Source organism: Chelonia mydas, chromosome 5 (assembly GCF_015237465.2).
Source record: "Chelonia mydas isolate rCheMyd1 chromosome 5, rCheMyd1.pri.v2, whole genome shotgun sequence".
Taxonomy (NCBI): Eukaryota; Metazoa; Chordata; order Testudines; family Cheloniidae; genus Chelonia; species Chelonia mydas.
The window spans coordinates 94344500-94366741 of NC_051245.2; the positions used below are offsets into that span (position 1 = coordinate 94344500).

Here is a 22242-nt window from a genome sequence, read left to right on the forward strand (position 1 = left end):
ACTATATACCATACAGGGTTTCTCAAACCTATGCTGACTTTGCAGTCTCTACATCATTCTCTCATATGTTACCATCTAATGAAATCCACTCAACCTTATTCTGAGGTGACTTGTCTTTTCAGTGTCTCACAATGACTTGTTCTGTGCCTGTTAGACTGAACCATAACAATATTTGCTTCCCTAAGAGACAGTCCTGTAAGATCATTTAAAAGTACACAGGGAAGTTGTGGTTGTTAAGTAACTTAGCATTAAAGAGGATCTCTGTTATCACTCAGCATTTTATTCTAGAATTTATGTAACTCCCTGAATAGTCTCATATCATATGCACTCGGTCTCTTACCTGACATTACAATAACATTACAATATTTGTAAATTAAACACATACATATGTTTTGTTTTTGAACGTACAATGGAAATATCAAACCATATGAAAGTGAATATCCATTATAAGCTGAGCTGCTCCAAAAATGCCAAAACATTTGTGTGAAACCGTTCATCCAGATTTGTCATTCTTTTGGTGGAAATTCTGAAAACTTACAAAAAGCTCTACCTATAAATTAGCCATACATTTTCATAAATTCCCACTGACTTATATGGGCCCAATTTGCATATCTAGTCAACTGTATAATTTGTATGCACATATATTTATATATACAGTACATACATATGAAATGTCTGGGTTTTTTTTGTTTTTGTATCTTTTAAAATCAGGACAAGGTGGAGGTGAGTAATATAAAGAAACATTTTACAAAAACAAAAGCTTGGCTTGTTATCCCATTTCTGTAAAAAATCACCCCAACAACAACCAAGTGGGTGATACCAGACAATCACTATGCTCTTGAATGAACGCACACAGAAAAATGATAAAAGACAAAAATACCCTATCCCTGGACACTAAAAACCATGGACTTAAGAGAGTGACTGGTTTTATGGCCCATTAAACAATATGTAGCACTCTGCTGCCTGCTAATCCTCCATTGTCCTATGTCTGCAGAGGTGTTTATTGCCCGCATTCTTTTAAGCGGTCTCCTACAACATCCCTTACGCTTCACAATCTGTCTGACATGGTATTTAGCTTGAACACTCTAGTTACCTTCCCCAAACCTGAAGAAGAGCTGTGACGATGCTCGAAAGCTTGTCCTGCCCACCAACAAAAGTTGGTCCAATAAAAGATATTATCTCATCCACCTTGTCTTTCTCTCTTATCCTGGGACTACCAGGGCTACAATCACACTACAAACAAATAGGCTAAGATAGTCCAAATAACATACCATCAGATTTTCAATAAATTTATTATGATTCACGTCCTTTAAATGATTTTTTTATAATGGTTTAGAAACAATTGTTCTACTCTACTCAGGTTCTTACATTGTGCTGATCACCATGGTGTCTGTCAATGGTACTATACCTGTGAAAGAGGTTGATTATATTGTTCAGCAAAGCAATAATTTTACTGATATTTCTCCCCAGGAAGACGAGTGAGATGAAACACGCTGAGCCATAGGAAGGGCCGCTCAGGGAAAGGGAGACATGAAATAGACCGGTGTCTTTCCCAGTTGTTGTAAAGTACAGCACTGCCTTTGATCGTCTTTTGCTCAGAAAATATAGTTCACTATAAAAATATAGTTCAGAATAAGTATTTATCCCACTGCATTTTTTTACCCTCTCCAATGTATTTGCAGCATTCCCTAGTTTTACGTTTACTGCAGTATTTACAGTATTTCTAACTTTAAGGTCCATGGATTGTAAAATGTCCACTTTTTAATGCTGCCCACTGTGTAAGCTTCAGTATGTGAACCCACTGTTAAATTAAACAGTAATACTACACAAACAGATTTATTGTAGTGGTGTTATGAAAAACCTTTTGCTGCTTTATTATGCTCAGTTATACTTTTTGCATGTTAAATAATAGGTCAGATTCTACCAATCAGTACTTACTTGGGCCCTTGTGAGGGGGGCATGCCCTCTTCCTGATAGGGAGGCAGCTAACAAGCTGTCTGGGGCTCAGCCAAAACTAACTAACCACAACCTCAAGGCAGAGACCTTGCCCCCTGCTCCTCCTCTTCCCCCTAAGGCCCTGCCCCCAATCAAGCTGGAAGCCAGAGCCAGAAGCCAGACCCAGGCCATGGTAAGAGCCATCCAGGGAGCCTAGGCTGCTGTGGGGAGCCTCAGACCCTCCACCTGCCCAGGGCAGCATATCCCGGTGGTGCAGACACAAGCCAGGGGCTGCTCTCGGGCACTTTGACCCCCTGCCCAGGACAGGTGGAGGGTCTGGGACTCCCCAGAGTGGCCTGGGCTCCCTGGGCAGCTCTTCCCATGGCCCAGCTCCGTCTTCTGGCCTGGCCAGGGGCGGGGCCTCAGGGGAAGAGGAGGAGCGGGGTGGGGGGCTGGGGTGGCACCACAGTTCCAGTACTGGTGGCCCCTCACTTCTACATAGGTTCCTGCACTCCTGGAGCCCAAGGAAGAAAGTCACCTGTGGCGGGAGAGGCGCACTGACTGGACATGCGGCTACTGCTACAGCCAGTTACACGTATTGCTTCTTTGAATTGGACACAAGGGTGCAGCCATTGAACCGCACTGTGCATGGAACCATTCTGGCAGGGGTGTGGTTTTAATTAGACACCTTGATGCAAATTATCTTCCTCTGGCTTTGCCTTTCCCTGTCAGCTGGATGGTGTTGGCAGAGGCGATTTGCTTTCTCATTCTCTCTGGCCACTCATTGACATGGTGGCTTCTTTGCATGATGCCGTCTTAAAGCTGGGACAGGCAAGCCAGGTGTGCAACCTGCCTCCCTCCTCAGCCCTCCCCCCGAACGGCACCAAGTCTCAGAGCCTGGTTCAACTGACTGGGGACTTGCAGAGCTTGGGCAGTGGAGCCAAAGACATAGGGGGTGGGGCGAGGGAAGCAATTACTCAGTCCTGGCTGCAGGAAGTGAATTGCACTCTACAGTGCTGGGCTTCAGCTGTGGGACATGGGGCTCTGGGCTTCTGCTGGGGCTCGGGGTGGGGTTGGGGGAAGGCTCCTGGGCTCAGGGCTTCAGCCCAGTGGCTTCTGCCAGGGCTCGGGGCACCTGGGCTCAGGGCTTCTGCCCTGCAATTTCCCCTAGGACTTGGAGGAGTAGGCACCCGGGGTCAGGGCTTCAGCCCAGGGTCGCTGGAACAGGGGCAGCCAGGGGGCCATGGCCCCATCACTTTTAAAAGTGGGAGGGCTATGCCTTTCCACTTTTTACCTGCCTTAAGGCTAGGGGTGCCCATTTTGGTTGGCCATATTCCTGGAGTTTTCATCAGAGACATAATCTTTAATTAAAGATTAATATTTAATTCCTGGAGACTCCAGGGCGATCCTGGAGGGTTGGCAATCCTACTTAAGGGTGAGCAATGGGGAGGGGATATAGAGGAGCAAGCGGGGATGACAGAGCCTTGGGGGAAGAGGAAGTGGGGGGGGCAGAGCTTTGGTGGGGAGAAAGGGGTTGTGCAGGAGTTTCCAGCTTCTTGTAACCTCGTGGCTTCTGCAGGGGCTCGCGGTGCCCATTTTTTCAGAGGTCCCCAAATTAGCGCTAATCCACCACTGCCTCAAGGCTTGGTTGGCTTGCGGGGAGGAAGCTTAAAAAGGGAAAGCCTGCCACAGGATGGGACAGAAACTAGAGCCAGACTGCTGTGCTTCAGAGACAGCTGGTGACATCTGTGAAGAGGGAGACAGTTGCACACCCCGCAGCCCTGAGACTGTCTGGACCAGATACAGAACAGCTGCGACAAAAAACAGGAATGTCGCAAATGGACTCAAATCCTGATCAGGACACTAACAAGTCAAGCCCCAGAAGGGTGACTGAGAAACTGCCCAAGAGCCTGAGCATCATTTTCCCCCCCTTTCCTGAAACCCCCTGAAGCTCTTCTCACACATAGAAGTTCCCCTTGGAAATATTAACTGATATAGAATGGGTGTTACTGAAAGCTGAGGGGTGGGGGATGGACTCTAACCATGATCAGGACACTAAAAAGTCTACAGACCAGCTAGGCCCCAAAGAGGTGACCAAGAGACTGCCCAAGAGACACAGCACTTTTTAATTTCCTTTTTCTTTTCTTTACTGTGATTCAACCTGTCCTCAGGAATGGGGAGTGGAGGGGAGGGGAAGAAGGGAGAGAACTTTTATTGCTTGGAGAGACTCTTGTATGCCCTGAGCAGGAGAAGGACTCTGAGTGCCAGAGAATGGAAGCAACCCAAACTGTGGTGCAGTGGGGGCTCTAGGGCCCCCCCGCCCCATCCACCACAGCCCTGATGTAATGATATTTAGCTCCAAACATGAGAGTAGTGCCACTGAAGTCAGCAGGACTACATGTGTGATTTTTGTAAAGGTTTGCAGTGTCAGGCCCTATATGTAAAGGTATTTAGGCACCTAAAAGCATAGACAAGTACCTAGTGGGATTTGCTGCCTCGTTAAATATCTTTAAAAATCTAGCCTTATGTCCTCAGACTTTGAAGATAGAGACTTTCTGAAGCAGTGTTAGTCACTTTTATTACACATAGGTAAATTTTAAAAATACATGATTGACATGGTCATCTTTTCAGTAGGTGTACTGATTAGAAAATCTTATATTACTCTGAATTTTCCATTCATGGAAGTGGCTGAACTAAAATCCGTCACTCTTCTACTAGCTGAAGCTTTTTCTTAAAAACAAACAACCCCCCACCCCCCACAAAACAAACCCAAAGAAATGGCTAACATTTACATATTCAAAAGTTGCAGCTCTAATTTAAGTTGTAAATTAACAGTTGTTTTGGTGTATTGAGGGATACACATATTATATAGGTAAAAGAAAAAAAAATCCTGAAAATGTTCTCTTTCATGCCTTTTTTTTTTCTATACTTCCATCACTGCGTAAAATGATAAACATACAGCCCCCCACTACAGAATAAAACAAAGACAGAAGGCAGGTTTTAGTTTCTTATACAGTTTTTTTTAATTCAGCGTTAAAGAAAGGAACTTCATCAACATTGATTGTCATTTACAGAAAACATTCAAAAATCATGTGTGCATTATTATGGAATGCTAAAAGTATTGAACTAATAAATTACAGGACATAAAATAAGACAAAAATCTATTACATTCTAAAGCAATATAAAACCTTTTTATTCGACAGGGATGCTGGTTCTAGGGTATTCATGATTTAAAAAAAAACCCCTCAATGGTCACTTTCTAAACGAATCAGGCTGTAGTTTTACTCACATACACATAAATTAGGGCTCATATATTAAACAGGGGAGAAAGAGAGCAGAGAGAGATCAGAAGAAAACTGCAGATGTAAAAACAGTGGATGATATCCTTGCTCTGTTAAAGTCAATATGACTTTTGCCATTGACTTCAATGGGGCCAGAGTTTCAACCAATATGTCTCTTTGTCATTTGTGGTTTTGCTTTTTGCATCTACAGACTAGTAAAAATACATCATTCATGATTAATTTATTATTATTATTATAATACAATTAAGCTTCAGAAACAAAAATCAATGTTGGCTCTAGGAGGCATTTAGCTTTAGAAAGTACTTTTCATTCTGCTTTGAGTGTGAGTCATTTTTTATTTGATTGTTTTACACTCGTCATCAGGCAATGAAGCTCTTGTGTGTTGCTAAAGTGGTGAGCATGCTCACTGAGTAGCAAGTTACCCCGCCTTCCCCCCAAAATCAAATTAAATCAATTTACAACAATGTAGCTACAGCCAAGCACCAAATAGCTCAGGGTTTTGAAATCTGGGATTTAACATCTCACTTCACGCTAACCAAAGTAATTGGAAATAGGATAAAAACATTAAACCTTTGAAACTTGGAAGTATATGAAAAATCATATCCGCTCACAATCCTAAAAGCAAGGAAGCATTTTCAGGGATATTAAAAATATTAGAAAGTTTCATTTAAATCTAAATAGCTATTTTTATTTTATTTATAAATTGGTAATCATAAAATACTAGCCATTAAAATCATATTTAGGATGCAGGAAAAGCATCCAAATAGTTTGCATGTTATTTATGCTCCTGCTTGTGTTGTTATAGCTGTTGATACACTGGACACAGTTTCTTTTTTCTATTGTGATCTTTAAAATGTTTATTTGGCGAAGGTCAGTTATGGCTTCAGATTACAGCTAATGAGTGGCCTGACCTCAAATCTGAATAAGAAATTAAAAGCATACAAAAATATTTAGTTCATGGGAAAGAAGAATTTGTTTTTATTAATATAATTCATGCTGGAAAGATTCATAAAAGCCATATGCTGTAAGGAAACATTATTTGCTTGAGTAACCTTTTGCAAATTGTATTGTTCAAATGCGATCTTCAGGTATTATTAGCACAATATTCACTTTACAGACTCATTGGGAACAGGTGTCATTGACAGACCTGTCTTATTCTTCCCCCATTACAAGCAGAAGTATACTCTAAACACCAATGGCTGATCAAAAGGCTTTATCTGTTACAATCAGTTTCCATTAAAAACTGAAGAAAACATTACACTTATAGGAAGCAAGTACATAGTTTGCTCTTTGATGTTTTTTCCTGTTTAAAAAAAAATTGTTACAAAGTCTTATGCTTAAACAGAGACATAGAAAAAATCAGTGTATTCACTGTCCCAAGTTATTTACAGCAAAAATTACAGAGACAGCATACATAGTAGTAGACCTTCCACAAGCATATATTAAAAGTAATTGCTTTTGAAAAAATATTTTATTTGTCCTCTACATTTCTACAATACATACTCAGTTTCTGTTTGTTTTGTTTTTAGTACTTTCTTTTGTGTTAATCAGATGAGGCAGACAATGCAGTAGTAAAATAAGGGATTTCTGTAGTCATTCAGCTTCCTAATTCATTTATATTTGTTGTCCATCAATTACAGCCAGGGCAATTAGTTTGACATGGGAATCATCCCACAGAGATTAGCATAAAACTCAAAACACCCCTACATTTTCTTGAACAGGATGTGAACAGTAGCTCAGTTAGAGTTTCGGTTGTGCTTTAGTCATGGCTACAAATACAGTCACTGAGCTGCTCCCTGTAGCCCACTGGAGGTCACACTGCAGTAATGCAAGAGGCAGAGATTACCACAACTAGTTCACTTGTTATGCTATTCAGTGATTTTTTTTAATAATAAGTGCATGAACAAATCCCCATCTACTGCACACAAATGCATGGTCCACACTTTAGAACCTCAAAGGTTTACATCATTATTAGAATTTCATATTAACAACAACAAAAAATTTGCCTGATTCAGACACTGAAGTGACACATTTAAAGAAAATAATGATAGTGCATTTGAATCCCAGAAGAAGCTGACAGACTAATCTATTTACTTTGATTTCTTAAGCTGGGCGTCTAATCAAGACAAATATAAGTGCTTTTTTTATAAGCTGTTTTTAAGTAGAACAGTCTTCAAGGTAAAGTCTGTTCTCTGCGGCTGCCCATCTGGCCCTATTTGTTCTTCAATGCATTTGGGCTTTTGCTGCTTGAATAATAAGGGCCCAATGTGGTTACAAAATTGAAAACAAGGAGACAATTTTCTAATTCTGTCCAGATATAGTTTCACTGTTGCCAATGTATAGCAATAAACAAGGAGTGTTGCCTTGCCTTGAAGCATATACATGTTTCCCAACAGCAGTATCTTCAATCAAAGTCCAACAAATATGGAAAAACATTGTCATATCTACAGTAGATGAAGTTTTTTCTTTATGTTACTGTACAGAAGACAGCGTGCAAAGCAAACATTTTCTGCATGTATAGTTACAAAGAAACACTTAGAATTTATTGCTGCTATATTCAGTGATGTTTTCTTTCACTCTCCCTATATGATGCGGTTGAATTGTTAGGATGATAAATATATGTACGTACAATACATTGAGTTACTGAACTCACTGTCAACAGTATTATTCGCATTGTCTGCAATAAATGTTCAGGCAATATTAAGCGCCAAACAAGAATCTAGTCCTTATTTGCGGATGCTTTTGTGTGTTTCCTTAGGCTTTTAGTGTAAACTAAATGGAAGGATTGTTTAAAAAGGACACTAGCAGATTGGCATAATCCATCCATGTCATTGTACATTCAGACTGCCTTTTAGGGAGAGTTACTGATCTATTAGATACCACTGGAGAATTTTTTCTCTTTTCACACTGGTTATTTTTTTTCTATAGTGTAGGCTGTGCATGCAAGTGACTTTTATAGTTAAGTGATCTTCTTCTAGACCACTTCGGAGACTGTGCATTAGTGGGATATTACCATTAGTGATTTACAAGATTAACTGTGAGAACCATAAAGTCCAAGCCACTTGCCTTTGCTGGCAGAGAGAGAGAGACAAAGGAGGCAGTTTCCTGCCTTTCCAGTGGAGAAGGTCTCACAAGTCTCCAGGATAAGGAGAGAGGAGGGCTTCTGTGGGGTGAATTAGCTTTAAGCATGTTCCAAAGTGGGCCAGTCATGTCACAGATCTTGAGTGTCCCAGTCATATTTGAGATCGGGAGCTCTCTCATTGGTCTGGGGCTCTGCCTTCTGATGTGCTGATGCAGTACCTGTGGATCTCCATAACCTCCATGACAGGCTCGAAGTAGCCCAGAAAATTGAATAGCCTAAACCCAAGCTGCAAGGTGCTAGCTACTATGGTGGTGGTTGTCAGTATAAGAACTCAGCTAGCTAGATCAATAGCTTTAAACCACTGGTAGCAGGGGCCTTAGTCTCTCCCTTCCAACTCTTGATGTGAGGTTTCCCACCCATCATTCCTATATGGGGGACACAGAGGTAGAAAAGGATCCTAGCTGCCCTCACCCCTAACACACTTGGGAGAAGTGATGTGATCTTATCATGGTCAGGGGGTAGGAACAGCTTAGCTAGGTCAGGGACCTGAAGGGAATTGATTTTGTGTGTGTGTGTGTGTGTGTGTGTGTTTTCAAGTTTCCTGCACACTGAGGGCAAGGCAGTTCTTGTAAACAGATGAAGTAGGGGCCTGCTTAAGGCATCGAGGAGTAGGACTGGGGAGGAGGAGCATAGACTCCCAATTCTAGTGTAGTTGGAATATGGGAATATCATGCCTCTGGTGGAGTAGCAAAAAATACCAGTGTCTCAGTCAGAAATGAGCATAAGCTCAGAAGCCCATGGGTATAGGCTGGGAGAAGAGTTGGCTTAGTGGCCCAGATGGGGACTGGGTTTGATGATCTGATACATCCATGAGAGGAAAGGAGCGTAGTTAATCTCTTTCTTTTCTATTGCTTGCTCTCAGTGATTATTTCTCCATATGGTCAGTCAGCAAAATGGTGGCTGTTACTACCAACATGTTATCATTTATTCTGTGTCCTAGTCCTTCATCCTATATGCCTCCAGCCATTCTCAATATAGCCCAGATTAATGGTACCTTACCTCAGTACCTTTAAATCAAACTTTCTTTTGTCAATAGTCTAAATTCAGTAAATCATACAGAGCTAATTTACATTCTGATTCTGTGGGGACATTTCAAAAACACGAATTAATTGCTCAGAAACACTGTACTGAATGTGAAACAATAAGTGAAGAAGGTACTGCACTGAGCTGAGGCAACAATGACAGTGAATTCAGTTTCTAACCAATGTCGTTTCTAATCATTGGCTTGAAAGCCTTGTCTGGATCTCTCATTTGGGCATCTAAATGTGTGCCCTTCAAAGCCTCTAACATTCTTTTCCTTATTATTACCATTATATTTTATTTTTAATAATGAAACATCCCTGAGTGGCATACAGTGCAACATCTGCATCAAGCAGTGATTGTCATTTACAAAGTGTGAAACTTTAAAGGAAAGAAGAGGACTGATTCTCTGATCCACTGTTTTTACAGGATGTCAGAGACAGTAGGTAGTCCTTAGAGTGGAGGCAGAAAGTGCTGGGTAATGTTAAGAATAGATAATCTATTTTGTTAGTGTCAGGGAAAAGGAAGCTATTTTTGTCTTGGGTTTCAGTTTCAACACACATATTTTTACAGGATGTGCTTAGCCCAAAATGACGGTATCATGTTTCATTCTCATCTCATTACCCAGTTATATTTCAGGAATGCATAATATTGTATAATAATATGGCCAAATCCTCCAGTCCCAGCAAGGGCTTTGTGTGATTCTGATTGCAGCACAACCAATGGTGATAGGCTGCATGGGGAAGGATAGTGTTAGGGGGAAGATGTAGGGAGACTGAACACCCTTTGTGACGTGTTGTACAGCTCCATAGTAGCATAGGGGAGATTTTGGGGGCAGGGACCAGGACCTGTGTATCTGTGATTATTCAGATCTACCTGCCAGAACAAATTCCAAGTCCTAGGGGCTGCAGCACATTGGAGGCTACAGTAGCCTCCAGGAAGCAGCTCTACTATCATTCCACAATTTGGAATGGAGGTGGAAGGGGGTAAGGGGAATGTTCCTTTCCCCAGCCTTTGCAGAGCACTTCTCTACACAGTTTATTTACACAACTGTTCACAAGGAACAGGATTTGCCCCCTTTTCCGTGTAAATGTCATTATAGGGAGTGGGAGGGGGAACAAACCACAGCTAACCCAAAGAAAAACTCAGACTACTGCAGGCTACCTATGAGGAACATAAACAAAAAAACCAATCACTTCGTAAAACTTGTCTTGGGTAATAAACTTTTCATCCTCCCCACCTTCCCAAACACATAAATTGGCCCAATCTAAAAATCGAAGGTGAAGCAGAGGAAATAAATTATCCCATGTGCAAGGGAGCTGAAATTAACAATGGGAACCACAAAGTAAAAACATTAAAATAAGTATGAAGGCAACATTTGACATTTATTCCACAAAGCTCAAATGGGAGCTCCAAACTCTGAGGCCTTTGATTATATCAGGTGCCAAATACCTCCTGGGAGGTGCTGAGGGGCCTCCAATTTCATTATCTATAACTGGAGCTAAGGGAGCTCGACAAATTGCAGAATCAGACCCTAAATGCTGCCAATCACAAACCAGTCAAAACATATATTGTATTTGGAAACTGCTCAGTTTAATTGAGTGACTTCTATTACCCTGTTTTCCTAGCAATCAGGAAAGTAATTTTCTCATTAGAAGAAAATATGACTCTTGGAATTAATTCTTTATACAAAGAGCTAACAGGAGTGACATTTACACCAAAATTAAATCTCTGTAGTAGTGTAACAAGCCGTCTACATCTGTCTGTTCAGACGGTGTGGATAATTTGGTTCACTGTGGTTGAATTATCTGAATACAATACCAGAAATGGAGGAGCAGGAATCATTTTTTAAAACTTTCTTTTTTTGTTAAAGCATTGAGATTAATCAGTCATTGAAAATCAGTCTAATTTAAAGTGCTTGCCATTAAAAAAGTCTCCATGTATCAGTAGTTAACACAGTGGTGGCTGAAATATGACATATTCTAATTGTAGGGAATTAACCTTTGCTGTCTTTGATACAACTGTGGAATCACTAGAGCTACTAATAATATATAAAATGATGCACAAATACTTTCTGAAATAAATAAAAAACTATGTTCCGTGTGCTGTTAAGTGTGGAGCTCATATTGTACATTGTTCTTAATACGGTTGTCATCTATTCATGAAAAAGGTATCAAATCCCCCATTTTTTCAAATTTGAGCACAAATGAATCATCATCCAAAAATTCGCACTAGAGTGCATGATTGATTAGTCATTGTTCTCTGGGTTTTAAAAGTTTTAGTCATCCAGTCAAGGAGCAGAAACAATACCATTTTACTTAAATTACCAGTCTCACACCACAGCTAATGAATAGCAATTAGCAACTAATCAGCGTTTGCAAACAAGTTGTATCAAAATTTGTTTGTATTAAGTATTCAGTGAATACTAACAAATAAATTGGAAAAAATCAGGGTGTATGAGCAAATTATTCAAAAGCAATAAAAAAGTGGGATGCTAAATTCACAACAAATATAATTTGCAATGAATAAATTGAATAATTATAGTGGTAACTGTTGATAACTGTTGCCTTTTTAATGATGATCAAGGTTCTGTGAATCAGCAATTTTTAAACACCACTGTTATACACATCTCAGTGCAAAGGGGCAGCAGTGCACATTAAAAATGGTTTAAGAAAAAATCCCTGTTTTCTAATCCCAGTTGGGACACTGCTTCTTCTGTAGCCTTTGGCAAGGTTCTTAATTTATTTGCCTGAGTTTCACCATTTTAAAATAGGTATAATAATCCTTATGCATGAAGAGTGTTGCAAGGTTTAACTGGTTGAGGGTACAGTAAGTGCTTTGATGAAGAAAAGCACTATATAAATGCTAAGTAATATCTTTTGTGTCTACATCCAGTTAGCTTGCCTAGAGTACAAGAGGTAAAATTCCCAAAGATAGTTGTTTTATTTTATGAAAGGAAAGGAATGAAAAACTTTTCAGGAAGCAACACAGCATAATGAAGGACTGTTCTTATTTACTCACATAACAAAGCCTCATTATTTACCCCCCAAAAAGGACAATTATATTTAATCACTTACTCTATGGGTCTGGAGGGTGGGCTAAATTTATGATGTCTGGTCACCACAACACTAAAACAAACACTTTGAGGGTTTTCAACTATATGTTTTTGTTCTTGTGCTTAAAAAAAGACAAGCAGAGGACTAACCATGTATAATTATAAATATATTCTTCTGAGCTGCTACCACCTGACCTGGTGGGTAGTTTTATTTTTAGCTGTATTCACATTTATTTGTTCTTACTGTAACTTATTTGCATACCTTGATTGTCTGGAGGGTCACTGAGTAAATTCGGATAATCAAGGCTTTAGACAGTAATAATATGAGGAGGAAGAATGGAATTTGGATTCTACTCATCATTCTGCCACAGATGTCCTGCATGTCCTTTAGCAAGTCACACATTGGTTCTAAATTCTGCTTCAGATGAAGTCAAGTAAAACTCTCACTTTGGAGGTACAGGGTCAGCCCCTTACTATTCTTGTGCTTCACTTTCCTCCTTTGTAAAATGGGGATATAAATACATTCCTCACCATACAAGGGTGTGCTAGGGTTAAATCAGTATTTGTAAGTTGTATTGAGATGGAAGTTGCTATAGAAGTGCAAATTTTATTTGTTTATTTTAACTGAGGACATTTTTGGTGTAATTAGTAATATCAGGGGACATGGCCCTGGTTTGGAAAACAAGTTATTTCAGAAATGGATTATAGTACAAAGTAATTTTGCAAGCACAATCAGGTTTACAACAAATCCTTTCCCAGCAGAACTACTTCAGCTGTGCATTTTTTTGAGATTAGAAACTGGCCGGTAGAAAAAATGATTTAGTATAAAACTATAGGTTACATGCACAATAGAGGCTTAAAAAAATTATTGCTGTTGTGTCTTGTCTGTGATTACGAAAGAAAATGAGCATGTGAGACAAACAATTCTTAACTTTGCCCAGATAGGCCACTCCCATGCCAAAGAAACAGAAGAGTGGCCAGTGGGGGAAAGGAAATTCCCTTATCAGAGTTTCCTATGGATTCGTTGATAAGATGTGGGGTTTGGTCCCTGAGGAAGGAGGAGGAGGAGATTCAGACCAGAATCCTGCAGATTCCTAGAAATGGGCCGGAGGCTCAGGGCTACCCGTGTGGAAACCCTGCACTTGCACATCAGCTGTGGGGTCTTGGGGTGTCTCCTTCAGCTCCCTATCAACACAGTTCCACTGTGGAGTCATACCGACAGGGCTTTCCATGCAGGCTGCAGAAATCCCTTTACAGGGTAGTTCCGCTGTGCTGAATGACTATTAATTTCTGTGTGGTTTAGGGAGTGGGGAGGGTAATTCATCTCACTGTGGCCCACACCCTCAGAATTCTCCCTCTTTGCCAGCTATCCACTCTCAGGTCCCTGAACTTATGGAGAAGCCTCCGCAGGATAAGGGGACAGTAGGGATTGTGCTATGGGGGAAGCTGAATCCCTCATCTTTCCACAGGTGGAAGGTCTACTGTGTGTGGATCTGGGAGAAACAAACACATTCTTCATTACTGCCTTTTCAGCTTGTGGTATCCTCCCACTCCCCTCTGCCCAGTATCTGCGGCACAAAGAGGCAAACATGAAGACAAACCATGGATTTGAACACTCTCAGGTTTGGGAGAATGATCTGGGACCGATTCACATTTGCATTTGAATGCTGCTACTCAGGCCTAGCTCTATTTTTAATTCAAATTTGTAAAAAAAAAATCACATCCCTTCACTTGCCTATCCTGAACCTCTAATAGTAGCACCTGAGCAAGATAGTTTTATGAAATGGAAACCCTCCATTGTCATCCAACAGCTTATGGTGACTTAGCTGGCGACAGAGTGTCACTGTCATCATCACCACGACCATCACCACATCACATTTTTACTCTTCAAAGCTATATTTTGGGCCTTCTCCTGGTTCAATTTAAGTCAATGGGAGCAAGATGGGCCCTGTATCTATTTCTCTAAGAAGCGCTAATAAAATATAATGTTTTGCTGATTCACAAAAATGTTCTGTTTGGGATAATTTACATTTTGACTCTGCGGTTTGGATACTTTACTGGCATGCTGTCCTGTTATGTTCATTTTTATATATGCTTTATTCCCGTAACAGGGAGCAAATTCCAACTAACTTTTCCTCTGTTCATTTGAACCATCCAGACAAGGCTTTTGCATCATTGATACAATCTTAATGTTTGATTTACAGACTGCAGACTGCATATACACACTATATGACAAGTTTCTCAGAAGCGATACCATCCTTTCGTTATACATTGGTGAGTGAGGATTTAACTCTGCCTCACAGAGCAAAATCCTGATTGCCCAACATAAATTTAATACATGACTTGGAGAGTAAAACCTGCAGGAGAGCCTGACTGAGCATCCTTTGAAAGTAGGCATGGGATTTTTAAGCTACAGCATGTGCATATATTACATATATATATATGTCTATAGTACACATACATATGTATATTTCATATATGCACAACAATTTCCAAGACAGCTATAAATTTCTACATGCATTAAACTATCTAAAAACATAGAAATAGGCAAGTGTAATAAGTGGAATTTTCTTAAATTATATTTGAACAATAAACAGCAAGAGTAATACTGCAAAGTACCGCTCTATTCTCATTTATATCTACAATAAAATTCTATGAACAGTCGTCTCCCAAAACATACCCCAATAAAATAAAATAAAAAAGGTAACACCCAGTGTCCTATATTTGTATATTTATGGTCAGTTAAAAAAAAAAGAAGTAAAAGAAAGACAAGAATAAAAGAGCCCCACTCAGAGGTGCATATTTACATTCTTCAAACTGTAGCGGTGAAAAATAATTCTATTAAGTGCAGGACATTCCTAGTGTTGCAGTAGTGACATTTTTAATAAGTCTTCATGAAAACATTTCTTTTGTCTTAACAGTGATGCATTCCAGGACTATGTGACAATTCTATCTTCCCCTTCACTTGCAGCCCGTGGTAGAGTCTGGATTGAAAAGCTCCTTGTACAATGGAGGAAACAATGTATTCACTATATCTGGATGAGATTGCTTAAATACCTGCAGTTTCTCTCCATGCAAGTTGCAAAGTGCAGTAATGGTTGGTATCTTGGCTACTAACTGTAAGGGGAAAAAAAGAGCAAGAAAGTGTTTAGAATAAAGCAGGGTTTCCAGAATGAACAGAGGTAGCATCCTGCTGGGTGGAAGAGTAACTGACTGTGATTCACTGAGAACAGTGAAACCTGTTTAAAATGACCACACCAACCGGCAAATTAAATTGTCTAGAAGAGACTGTTTTTTAATTAAAGGCCAAACACAATTGTCCTAGAAACCTTGGTGTTACTTTAAAGTGGCCATTTAAGAAAGAGGGCTGCATATTGGAGGTGGTCCTTAATGAAGTCTCATTCCCATAATAGCACCAAAGAACCACTAATGGTTGTAGTGAAAAAGGAAGGAAATAAGATAGGGTACCAGGGAAAAGAATAGCAATAACTCCCTTTTTTTTCCCTAGAAAAACTAAGCATATAGCATGCTGCCGTTAACTGAATCAAAATATCACTACATAAACCGAGAGAATTTCCTGTGGAAAGTAACATATTTTTTGTCTAGCAACAGATTTGTGTGCAGTTACTTAAGGAGCCTACCTAATTAAAATGTCTCCATTTCCTCTGAATTTACAATTTATGTAATGCATGCCACACATTTCAGAGTCCTTCCTCTGGCAAAACTCTGATTGAAATTAATGGGAGGTTTATTTATTTACCAGGACTGCCTTGCTTTTCTGATGACAGTTTCAATAAATTTTTTACAGTAGTACATACATTTGAGAGATATGAAATCTCTAAAAATTACAAAATAAGTATCTTTGTGATCCTTACAGTGGACTTAAAAAAAGCAGGGGGCCAGATTCACTATGCGCTCTCCATTTGATTTTCTAGAACAATGTGCCTACACTTTCCCCCGATGTTAGCAGATATGTGTATAGGAGCATTTCAGTAAGAAGCCTTACCAGCCCAATTCATAAAGCTATTATCTTGGTTCTACTGAAATCTGGAAGGGACCTGCCTCATTTCAAGTTTACAAATTTTATTTCTCTTTTAAACAATTACAATTACAGCAACTCAGAAGCAAAATAGTTTGGCCAATAGAATAAAGAATTACAATTACAGCAACTCAGAAGCAAAATAGTTTGGCCAATAGAATAAAGAATAAATACCAGATTTATTCAGGATGATCTATGGCTGTGAACCGTCAGGGATAACTCAATGCTATGTTCCCCTTATGTGATTGCAAATTCCAGAATTTATTACCCCCTCAGTCGAACAACTGAAACAAAATATTATAAAATGGTAACACTTTCTTTCTTACCCTTATTCAGTGGGGAAATATATTAAGACTGAGCTTGCTTTCTGAATTCTTACATTAATATCTTCCAGAGTCTTCTGACTCTCATTCTCAGTGAATTCTTTAAAAAAAAAGATTACATTTTGAATACTGCATTAGATAATCTGGTAATGACTAAATTGCCACTTCACCTTCGGCAGCACTATTGCTGTTCCTCCACTTTTGAAATCATCCTCTATCAAAGTCTTACTTTGGTTATCAGATATATAAGAGTTATAATAGAATTGCTATGTACATGTTGGCAACACTCCTGAATCTTAGGAACACTTGTTCCGTTAATATAGTCATGAACTAGCATGTTCTAAGGATCTACCTTTGCCAAGGTCTCATCATCAAGATGGTTCTTCTGAATCACATGTTGAAGTGCAAAATAAATCTTTTCCTGAAGTTTCTGGACCTTTCTTGGTTCTATTAGCCAGGCTCGATCTGACAAAGAAGAAAGGCAAGGGCTAAAGCCAACAAGAACAAGGAAAATGAACCAGCTCATCCACACATGGGCACCACATACCAAGCTGACAAGGGTTAATAATAATCTCATTATGCTGAGGGACTGCAAAGCTATTAACACATGATTTCAGAGGCAGGATGTTATGAACTACTATAAGATCACCTGGGAGTTCAAGTCATGGACATGAAGTACGTACTTGCTACGAATGCACTGCCTTTACATGTTTGAACTTGACTATGAGGATTTTAAAAAAAGGACAAAAGAGAGAAAGATGTGACAAAATGGACAACTCCTGCAAAAAAATTAAGCAAGGTCCAAGCAATTCATTTATTCTGTTGTTTTCTAGTTCATATTTCTCTATTTCATAGCTCACAGATGAAGTACAAGTAATGCTATCTGAGTGTCTACTGAGTACAGAAAGAATAAACAAACTGATCAAAATAATCACACCTCTTTGACAGTAATAAAATATAACAATTTAAAAATTTAAAATTAAATAAACCAGAGTCTCAACTGGGCTAACATTTTGAGACCAACAGTTAAGTCTGAATGAACAGAAATAGTTTCCTTCAAAAGAGTTTCTTAATACTTTAGATGAATTTTTTTGTTGCAACATCTTGAAGTGCAATTATTTAAAAAATACACTCCTTTTTACATGGCACCAGATAAAATAAATTCTAAATTATCTGGGAGAATACATTTACAGAAATAGCTGCTTGGAACCTATCTTACTTGTACTGAAGTCAAAGGCAAAACTCCCCCTGATTTCAGGGAAAGATAAGAATCTATATTCTCCCAACTCATGGCTTCCTGAAACAACCATATGGCAAGTGGTGCAGGAGATCTTGATTCAATTCTGAGTCCATTAATACAATGCATTTACTGTACCAGTAAACTTTTTTTTGTTATCATGCTGCAAATCTCTCTCTCTCTCTCTGTCTATTCAGATTGGATCTTAGAAATAGTTTTTGGCTTTCAAACAGGAAATGAAAAATCTATCTTAGTGCAGACGATGAATTTTACAGGAAGAGCCAGGAGGTGCAGAAGAGCTCTTCCCTCATTCAGATGCTTATTTTGTTAATCAGAGACAGAAGTGAAGTAATGGCACTGATTACATAGGATTATTGTAAACTAACCATTAATATAAATTTATCATACAGGCCAGATAATAGTGATGTTTCAACATATAATTAACAGGATACTATCGTTTTGTCAGGCCCTGTGTGAAGAGAAGTGCATGAAAAGGATGTAGCATGAAAAGATTGCTGTTTGGAACACACTAGTCTGAGCCTTTGCTGAAAAGAGACAGAGCTGAGGTCTCCAGACACTGAACAGATGCTCAGAGAAAGGAACCTTGTTAGAAAGATAAAGAATCTTGTTCACATAAGGTAAGCAACTGAATTCGGTAATAGCAGTAGCAGCAGTAACAAGATTAGCTAAGAGCTTACATAACACCTGCCTAAGTGAGCATACAGTAATATTCAGACTTCATACATGAAGTGATAAATTTTATGCTGTCATAAAAACATGCACTCTAGTGGATTTAAACCAAGGCCCAGTGTGGCAGACTAGAGCGAAACAGATTTATCACAGAGGGATATTCCCTAAGGATTTTTCTCTCAGTAACAAGCATGGGTTTAAAAATGAACCAGCATTGTTGGTACACAGTGTTTGTGAATTACGTTTTGATGTCTAATGCTACACATTAGGGCTGTTTGGCACAAAGCATAACAGTTGTTAAGTTCATGAAAAAGAAAATGTTTGGCATAGTCATACATGGTGTTTCAACCCATCTGTCTGTCATATCACCCCTTTCCCATATACAAACACACACACACTGCAGAAAGAAGTGGCACATAGCATTCGCTTTGACATTCGTTTCTTTGTGATGTGGGCGAGAAAAGAAATCAGTTACAAGCGTCTTTCTGACAGGTTTCATGTCTGTGTGTAGGAAAGACCCATTCAGGAGACGAAAGGGAGAACTATGGGATATTACAGTAACTATTCTTGTGCCTCTGAAGAGCAGACTGAAATTCTGAGTTGGAGCACAGTGAATATGAGTTTGGTAGTTGCTCCTGTTTATCTATAGGACACAACTCCCAAACAGCTTGCTATACCCAACCATTTCTGTTCCAGAGAGGTGCAGCACTTGAGTACTGTAGCAGGACGGTTGTATAGCAGGACTGAATGCATTAGCAAAGCTAATGGGGAAGCTTTCAGAACACTTGCCTGCAGTTCAATTGTCTCAAAGTCAGGGCTGAGTCACTCACTTTTCTGAGCGCTAAATACATCCACAAATGGTTTAGAAAAAGTAGAAATGAGCAAGGGGTTCTCAGTTGACAGCAAATACCAGTACCAAGTAGAAACATTTGGTACTTTCCAAACGATGGGTTATTTAGAGGACCACAGGGATGAATCAATATTTTGATATCCATGTACCATCTCCCTGCAGCTAAGCATAAAAGGCTGCATCAAAACCAACTAAAGTTAATGGGAATCTGTCCATTACTTCAGTGGGTTTGGATCAGGCCCAAAGAAGGTGCTGTAGTCTTAGAATTATTGGCAGATTTGTTACTAGATCTTGCTGGCTGGTTGAAGCAGTAATTTGCTCTTCCTTCCTGTATTGTCTGAGCCATAACATTGGGTAGAAATTTGATTTCACTGAAGTTTCTCTAGCTCCCAAACACATTCAACTACTGCACTTGTCACACCTTTTCTACGGATGTGCTGTACTAGCCTGAGCCAAAGCCGACTGAAGTGAATGGAAAGTTTCCCATTGATTTAAATGTGCCTTGGATCAGATCCTATATTTCCGAGTCACTGTTGTAAGACATCAAATTGGAACACAATTCTCAATGAAGATTTAAATACAAAAACACAGGGATTCCACCTCTGCACATTGTGAAGGTTTTGTAATATAAAACAAAGCTTGGTTGGAGAAGTATGATTCTGCACACAGCACTGCTGTGTCCTTTCTCCTGTGGCTGAGGAACTTTCCAGCCAAGAAAACATCCTAGAAAAGCGGCTTTGTATCCGGTGACTCTACCTACGAAGCTAATGGTACTAACCTGCAGCAAGTACTCACTGGATCATCCCTTCCATCAATGAGCAAACTGTTACAGAACACAAAATCTCCTGTAGAAATAACAAGGACCAGAATCCTTGCAGCACATGTTATTATGAAGATATCAAGCGTGTTGACACCATCTATGCTGGTCTAATTTTATCTAAATTAATCTCCTCCACAGATGTGACAAAGGGCAGAGAAACCTAGAGGAGGCCAGGAGCAGAACTGGGTGAATTGTGTGTGTGTGTGTGTAGGGGCGATATATAGGCCTGAAGGAGGTAGGCGCACAATACCCATTAACTTTCCGTGGGAAAGTACTTTTCCTTAAGGTGCTTTTAAAAAATCCCACACTGAACTGTGAACATGTCCACTAGATTCAGCTTGTGATCTGATCCAATCACCCATGGTCCAAACCCTGGTTTTTCTGCTTTTCCATGAACATTCATGCAGCCAGTGTGTTTTCAAACACATATGTGTGACTATGGGTATTTTGTGCAAATGAGCATATTCCCATGACAATAAATGTATTTCTGACTTGCCCTTGTACAGGTGGGCAGTATGGGGAAGGCCCTTGCCCTGCTTGCTCCCATCCCACAGGAGAAGCCAGTCACAGTGCTGTCCCTATACTCTACCAAAGGCAGAGCATAATCCCTAGTGCTAACCATGAGAGTGCCTGCTGCCTCAGAGTGGGAAGGAAGGAGCCGAGGCCCTGTGCTTCCTGAAATTCAAGAAGGAATATGCCTGCCTGAGGCACAATATCTCTCAGAGGTCCACCTGGGGAAATGCTGTTCTGCCCTACTTGTAATCAGTATCTATACCTATCACACACAATCTGGCCCCCTCTCTCTTTCTAGTGTTCCTATTTTTCTTCCTTCATCTTATGACAGTGCTGTTGAATGTTGAAGAGACAATACTTGGCTTAGATCCAGCCAGTTATTTTTCTATAATTTAATTCAGGTTCTGAACAGCTGGTCAGAATGTTTTGGATAACAGGCAGGTCATAAATCTGCCTACCTGTGGCTCTTTAGGCTGGTGTAGCCATATTTTGTTCTGAGCCTATTTCCAGCAGGTTAACTGCTGTCAATATAATGTATTCAAGAAAACTTTAGAGAATAATCCAGGCAATTCTTCAATTACTTAGTGTGCCAGTTTAAGTAGGAACAACAGCTGTTTATGCTGGCAAAAAAATATGAACAAGGATGCAGTGAAAAAGAGGATTCATCAAAATACTTGGAGATAACTACCTGGTGATATCAGAACAGCAGATGAAAACAACGCAATCTCTTCCTCAGTCAGCTGTAAGGAACATAAATTCTTTGCAAAGTCAAACGCTTCATTCACCAGATCATCAGAACCTACAGATCATAGAGAACAAAGTCAATGCTAGAAATTTATCAGCTCTTTCATCTGCCTTGAAAAGCTGCTTGTTTTGATGTCAGGAGTGCGCGCGCGTGTGTGTGTGCGCACGCATCTGAGTGAGAGAGAGAAAGAGTGCAAGTAAGTGAGCAAGTGTTTTGGTTAGGTGAACGCTTTCATTGACTACTGAATTTGCACTCACCTGGAAAGTGAGGCTATTTAAAAAGTAACATTTGCAGCTGCATATCACTAGAACTTTCAATGAATCCCAGTAAAAAGTGTGAAACACTCTGTCTCTGAAAACTCCAAAGAAAAAAATCAAGGAAAAAAAATGTCTTTTGCAATGTCACACAGAAATGTTACTCAAGAATTTTCTTTCTCTTTATGAAAGAAAATCTTGTTTTTGAAACCAAAGTGACATCTACAAAAGGAATCTGACTAATACACAACAGTGATCTCCTACAACATCCCATCAATAACAGTATAAGTTAGCCTTCTTAGAAGTTTGGGGGAAAA

At 39.7% G+C, this 22242-nt stretch overlaps 1 protein-coding gene across 1 annotated transcript in view; it reads right to left on the bottom strand.

Annotated features, from left to right (window-relative positions):
* Positions 1-4943: 4943 nt before the first annotated feature.
* RORB (RAR related orphan receptor B) overlaps positions 4944-22242 on the bottom strand; it is a 216806-nt gene continuing 199507 nt past the window's right edge. Inside the window, exons 8-10 of the mRNA XM_043547327.1 lie at positions 21615-21725; positions 17169-17281; positions 4944-15571 (exon numbers count right to left, since the gene is read on the bottom strand). Of these exons, the coding sequence (XP_043403262.1) occupies positions 15416-15571; positions 17169-17281; positions 21615-21725 (380 nt within the window). The 3' untranslated portion in view covers positions 4944-15415. The remainder of the gene's footprint in view (positions 15572-17168; positions 17282-21614; positions 21726-22242) is intronic.